General features: G+C 34.4%; 1 protein-coding gene across 1 annotated transcript; it reads left to right on the top strand.

The window, feature by feature from the left end:
• Nucleotides 1-1,253: 1,253 nt before the first annotated feature.
• LOC107957525 (ubiquitin carboxyl-terminal hydrolase MINDY-3) lies at nt 1,254-6,765 on the top strand. The gene is made up of 7 exons (XM_041112200.1): nt 1,254-1,954; nt 3,054-3,132; nt 3,846-3,997; nt 4,710-4,833; nt 4,943-5,128; nt 5,290-5,361; nt 5,672-6,765. Exons 1-7 carry the CDS (start codon nt 1,563-1,565, stop codon nt 6,497-6,499), a joined length of 1,833 nt encoding a protein of 610 aa, XP_040968134.1. The 5' UTR covers nt 1,254-1,562; the 3' UTR covers nt 6,500-6,765.
• The last annotated feature ends 385 nt before the right edge of the window (nt 6,766-7,150 follow it).

Raw genomic sequence — 7,150 nt, 5'->3', positions numbered from 1 at the left:
CCTTATATGTATTACAAAGGGCAGCAATCCTAGTATATCTACAAGGGTGTGCCGCCTTCACTTCTATTAAAATATTATTATTTATTTAAGTCTTATTCAAACAAAATTCTTGTACTTTTCTCTATAAATGGAGACTATCAGTTAACCAAAGCAAACACACTTCACATACATCGTTATTCAACAAAAAAGTGGGGTAATTTGTTTACAAAGAATAAATTCTATATACTGGGAATATTAAATAGTTACCGGTTTATAGAGAGAGTTTACTTTCACTTTCCTACTAAAAGTAAAGCAAAAGTTTTCATTTTGTGACTTGGTTTGTATTGCTTAAGTGTACACTCGAAGCAATTTATGGTTCAAAAATAACATAGAAGACCGTTTTGTTGAAAGCCAGAATTGATTTTAGTCCATCTTACATAAAATACATATATATCTCAGTTTATGTTTATAACTATAAATAACACAATAGGCTTGGTTTAAGAAAAAAATTCAAACTTTTGTTGTGCCAAATAACTATTTCATTAACCAATTTAATCTCTCTAAAAAAATCAAAGCAATTTAATTTTTATCAATTTTGAAAGTAAGCAACTAAAAATAATTAATCATGACATTAATATTTTTCGTCAATTGTACATAAATTTGATTAATATAATAACAAATTTAGTCTTCAAAGTTTACACATTTAATTAAATTGGTCCTTATTTAACAAAATATGTAAATATTGTATGTTAAATTTGTTAAATCAAGACTAAATTAATAGAATTTTTAAATATTTTGAGTTAAATTTATTAAATTAAGATTAAATTGATAAAATTTATTGTTATATTAATTAAATCTACGTACAATTCATCAAAAACATTAATTTATTAGTTATAATTAATTGCTTAATTTTGAAATTAATAAAAATTAAATTAAAATTTGTAAGTATTGAATATCAAAATTGAAAAAAATAAAGTGTTTTTCCATTTCAAATTTACTACGCTAGGGCCTCCCTGACTGGCAATCCAGCTCTAAACAATACCGCCTTTGCTTTCCATTAAAAGGGAGAGACCAGAGCTTTACACTTTTGCCCAAAACTTACTCCCTCTCTCTAACTGCTAAACCCACCCACCAACTAACTGCTAAGCTCATCTTCAAAGTACGACACAAATAAATCAAGGACGTAATGGTAATTCAACTTCCTCCACATTTCAAAACGATACCGTTTCAGTTGTTAACTGGGGAGACAGCCAGCACATCTGATTTTTTACCTTTTGCGTCACTTTCCTATTTTAACCCTATCGAGAATTTTAAATCCGTCGTCCTTGTGTTTTCTAAAACGGCATTTCCTCTTTGCTTTTTGTAACATCCAGCTCGTCTCCAGTTGGCCTCTGAAATTCCACACCCTAATTTGTTTCTTTAGGGTTTCTTTTTTCAAGATCCAAAAATCCATTTTTTTCTTGTCATTTAGAGAATCTGAATCGAAATCAAGTTCATAAGATATCTGAAAAACAATTGTTTTGGATTCAATTATTCCAGATATTTTAGATTCCTTTAAAGTTTGATCCGACGTTGGTTATCAGATGGCTGATCAACAAGAAGAAGAGGATCTTAGAATGGCTCTACGGATGAGCATGCAAAACTCGCCGCCAGAGCCGAAGAGGAGCAAGCCGAGAGAAGCAGCGAACTTAGCGACGACGACACCGGAAGAGAGTCGCCGGTTGCAGCGTGAACTAATGGCAGCTGCAGCTGAGAAACGGATGCTGGCGACGGCAAAAAGCGTTCCGTCTTCTGGTTCCCCTTTGAAAAGCGATAGTGGCGGAGATATAGGAACCAAAGAGATGGAAATAAAAGCCAAAGAAGTGAAATTGGGTAATGAATTGTCGGAGAAAGAAGCTTATCAGTTATTTTTTATGGTTTTTGGAAGTGATGTTTCGAAGGATATACTTGCTCAGTGGAGCAATCAGGGTATAAGGTAAAGGCTACTCTTTTGCATTTTATATATATATATATATAAATTAAATTATTACTGCTGAGAGACTAGGAGCAATGTAAAGAAATAACACCCACTGCTTAGTTGAATTTTCAATAAATATTGTGGTTAAGGATATTGATCACAGGATAAATTGGCAGCTAAGTTTGAGTATATTATATAGCATCAAGTTGCTAATGACAATTTTTTGTTTACTATCTCACGTGGAAACTACTTACCGATCAACTATGTCTTCTATCCCTCCTTATGTTGTTCGATAAGAGAAAGCCTTATAACAGTTTAGGACTAGTAGGTGCTTCTTCGTGAATGAAGAATATAATTCATGAATGAAGTCTCTTACTGTCAGGTTCAATAAAAGGAAGTGCAAGGGCAATGTAAAGTGAATCTGAATCAAGAATGCGTTGGCATGAAACCTTGTATAAGAATTATTATGAATAGTCCTTGAAATGTAGTTCTTCATTGAGAAGGTGCCCTTTTTTTCCTGTTTATTTTTTATTTTGTGTTTGTGTGTTTGTGAGAATGAATTGATGGGTGCGCAGTTGTGGGCTTTGTAAATGAGCTAGAGTTAGAGGTATTGTTCATGTACGGGATGATTTCTTTCATCTAATGCAGTGCACTTTATAATTTATTCCCATAATTGCAATTCGATCTTCCTGATTTTCTTCGTTGTCCGATACTAAGTATAGATAGATTGATCTCCCTGATTTTCTTCGTTGTCCAATACTAAGTATAGATAGTATTCTTAGGGTAATTTTGGTTTAATTGCTTTATCTCTATGTTTTTGCATATTGATTGGTTAAGCATACGGGCCAAATGAGCTGGCTTTTGGTGGATTTGTAATTGAACCGTTTCTTCTATATGTTCCATCATTTTCTAGTATAATTATTATGAACCGTGCTTGGTAATTAATAGTTGGCAGATTATGTTGGTAGATATCTTATTCTTCGTTAAAAACTGATGCTAGTTCTTGTCTTCCTTCATTTTTGGTTTGTATTTTCTTGGTAAATTCAATGGTCAGAATCTTTTGCAAGTTTCATATGTTTGCTTTTTATGGGCTAATACATGAAAAAAACAACTGTAGGTTTAGCCCTGATCCAGAAACTTCTATGATCCTAGTGCAGCATGAAGGTGGGCCCTGTGGTGTCTTAGCAGCCATACAAGTAATTCCCTAATTTCTTGGTTATATGAGTTCTTTTAGCGAGCAGAACTTGAATGTCGATTGTTCTTTTCATGCCATTTGGAGTTCTTAATCCATAAAAAAGTACATGTTTTCTTATGTAACAGCTTAACTTTGAGAATTAGAGGGTAAAACTAAATTATCATTTGTATTTGTTATAGCATTATTTTTAAAATATAGTCTATCTCCAGATGACATATATTCTATAGTACTTACTGGTTTTGAAGTACTAGCACCACTTATTCTATCAATCATCCAATCTTTTGGTATTGACAGATCTTTTAGATGTAATAGTTTTGGTTGTATATATTACATTGACATTTTTCTCTCAGTAAAATTTGTTCTTTCCTTGGAAGCTTATTTTAGTGTCTAGTTTATTAATATAGTAATGATCATATTGAATGATGTTTCAATATTTTATGGAAAATTGTCTGACTTAACTATAATTACATGAATCTAAATTTCAGAGTTAAACTGTATATTAGCCAGTACTGCACTTTTCTTTTCTTTTATGCGAATGACATAGGATATTAATTGCTGATTAAGATTATTAAATAGATTGACCCCACCAGATAACTTCTAAGCTGGCTCCGGATCTTATGATACCCTCACGACATTTCTGTTTGTCCTGATGTTTATCTCACGATAATAGCCAATTCTCTTATTGCTGACAATAATATTTGTCTGTCTATGCAGGCATTTGTTCTCAAACATCTTCCTTTCTGTCCGGATGACTTGGTTAAAGCTGCCCAAAGTACACCTCAGAATTCAACTCCGAGGAGATTATCCAAAAATCAATATGTTGCATCAAATAATTTTGCTGCTTTTACTGAAAATGCAAAAGCAAGGTGATTAGATTTATTGCATTAAATTGTACGCAAAGAAGGCACATTGCATTCCAAGATTATTCTAGCTCTGTGTTTTATTTTTTAAAAAATGGAGTTGAACTATTCAAGCAATATTAACTACATTCTATCCAACAATGTTAAAAAAGATCTCCTGTTGGCTGTTACATACAATTTTTTTGCCATGTCAATAATCACTTTACTGCCTAGTTGTCCTGGTTTTTCCTTCTATTGAGTTCCTTCCTTTCAAATTCCACTTAGTTGCTTGCTTGTCTGGTTGCTAATATCTTGTTTGCCATTTGAAAAGCAGAGAAAAAGTGTGGTTCTTTGATCTTGACCTGAGAGGTCAGGTTGCACGGACAATTTCTTTTTCGAATAGTGTTTGCCTGAGCACATGTACATTTGAAATTTGGCCTAATGGGCTATGGGTTGTATTTGCATATGGGCTGTGTTTTGGTCAAGGTATTAGCTCATTTTCATGAATGGTCATCGATCAATGTCAAGATTTTATGTAATGTTAAATCTTGTGACACATCTTAATGGATATTCATGATTATTTGTGATGTGAACTTGTAGTGGTCTTTATTATGCTTACTTCATTTCTGGAATAACTGATTTAAGAGGAATATTCATTGCTCCGGTTTCAGCTGCTTTTCAACTCATTAATTGTTATTCTGTTATCCATTTCAATTTAAATTCTTGTTTATGTTTGCAGAGCCTTAGTTAAAAGTATGGGTGAGATATTGTTTTTATGTGGAAATAATAAAAGAGCTGTGATTGCAACTTTGAGTTCTATTGGTGATGGTGTTGAAGAATCTGAAGACAGTCTAACCGATGTTGTAAGTGTATCTCAATTGACCTGAATATGTTGTTATTATGTTAATACATTAGTTTTTATATTCTTTTCTGCGTTCATATTTTCTGACAAGTGTTTGTTCTATCTTACAGATCATTGCACAAGCACTTGAAGGTCTTTCAATTGAATCGGCTTCTGATTTGCATAAAGTTTTAAGAGTTGAGACATACACAACCCCAGCAAGTGCCTATAAGAGGCTTGAAGCAATTATTCCTGTTTTTCAAAGTCGCATGGGAGCATTGCTTTTCCTTATCTCTGCCTTACTTTCTCGAGGATTGGTAGGTTTGTTTGTTTTGAAGACTCAGATTTTGTCTTTATTTATGCATCAATTTTTTATAGCTATATAATAATTTTAAGAGCAAGCTATATCTAATGTAGTTGATATTGTTTTCTTTGAATGCGGATATAATTACATCAATGCATCCTAATTTTATCTTAGGACTGTGTTCAAGCTGACCGGGATGATCCCAGCCTTCCTCTAGTAACTGCACCTTTTGGGCATGCTTCTCAGGTACATAAAATTGCTCTTATCCATTTACTGATAGAACTTACCGTCATTCTATGTTGTTCTGACTATTTCTCTTTTCTTAAGTATTTGTCTCTATCACTCGCGTCCAACACATGGGTATGGGGATATCTCATATGAGCTTCAAGAACTCTCCCTATACTTGGTAAAACTTAGAAAAATCTGACCATACCTGTGTTGGATGCATATACTCACAGCGTGAGTCCAAGTAAACATAGCTTCGACTATTAAGTCTCTAGGTTGCACTTTTTGATGAATTTTGCTTTATAATTGCATTTGTACAAAATAATTTCAGGAAATTGTGAACCTATTGCTCTGTGGGCAAGCTGTTCCGAATGTATTTGACGGAAGGATGGATTTAGGAGGTGGCATGTTTTTGAAGGGTGTATCTACAAATGTGGAAGTCGGATTCCTCACTCTTCTAGAATCCCTTAATTTCTGTAAGGTTGGCCAAAATCTAAAATGCCCAAAATGGCCGATATGGGTTGTCGGGAGTGAGTCACATTATACAGTATTATTTGCTCTAGATACAGCTGTTCAAGATGAGAATGAACTGGAAGAAAGAGAATCACATATCCGGAAAGCTTTTGATGCCCAAGATCAGAGTGGAGGTGGTGGGTTCATTAGCGTTGAAGGTTTCCATCAAGTCCTCAGAGAGACGAATATCAGACTTCCATCTGAAAAACTTGATAGCCTTTGCGGCTCAGGCTTCATTGTGTGGAGCGAATTCTGGCAGGTTATCTTGGATTTAGACAAGAGCTTGGGAGGTCTTAAGGATTCAACTGGACAGATGGGTCAAAAGATATTCGATCTCTACCATTTTAACGGGATAGCAAAATCAGATTTGAATGGCAGCCAATTTAGTTCCGGAGGTGAGACTCCGATGCAAAGACCGAGGCTGACAAAATTGAGGGTTTCAGTACCTCCAAGGTGGACACCAGAGGAATTCATGGCAGACGTAGCAGTTCTTCCATCTGGTTCTGCAGGGACACAACCAAGTGGTAAAGACACAGAAGTGGCTAAACCCGAACCTTCTCAACATGCACCGTTGGTGGACTGCATAAGAACGCGCTGGCCTCGTGCAGTATGTAATTGGGTGGGGGATCCCCCTAGTATAGTCTGAAAATCTGAATGTGTATATTAATCATATCTGGGGATCCTTTGAGGCCCTTTGGATCTGGGGAGAACAAAATTGAGTGAGAAAGAAAAGGGCACATATGATAAACCTGGTTGGTTTTTATCAGCAAATGAGAGAAGAGGTTAATTTTTTTATTATTCAGGGTTTGTTTCAGCTTTCACCATTCCTGTGGGTTTATTTACTGTAGCATTGAAATTCTTAATTCAAATTTCAGATTTTAAATACTGAAGGTGGAGGACCATATATCATCATCTCTGTGACCCTGTTCTGCATTTATTCCTTACTGTTTTCGTTCACGTGCTCAAACGAATGGTCTTAGTAGCCAGGGAGCGTTGTCATTATGTATTGTTTTGAGTTTAAATTGGAATTAAGCGGTCCAAGTTTTATTTTGATTAAAATATCCGCCGTTTAGCATCCATTATGAATTTATTAGTACAAGATTTTGATTATTTTAAGGGTTGGTATTGGTAGTGAATTTTTTAGGGTAAACTTTAATAGTTACTCAATTTTAATTAAAATAATAAAATTGTCATTAAATTTTTTAAAAACAATAAATTAACTACTAATAATCATTTTCTGATGTGACACGTTAACTAGCCACATTGGAGCCACCGTGGAAACCAACTTAAGAACTCT

This window comes from Gossypium hirsutum, chromosome A05 (genome assembly GCF_007990345.1).
Source record: "Gossypium hirsutum isolate 1008001.06 chromosome A05, Gossypium_hirsutum_v2.1, whole genome shotgun sequence".
Lineage (NCBI taxonomy): Eukaryota > Viridiplantae > Streptophyta > Magnoliopsida > Malvales > Malvaceae > Gossypium > Gossypium hirsutum.
This window is presented reverse-complemented; position numbering and strand designations above follow the sequence as displayed.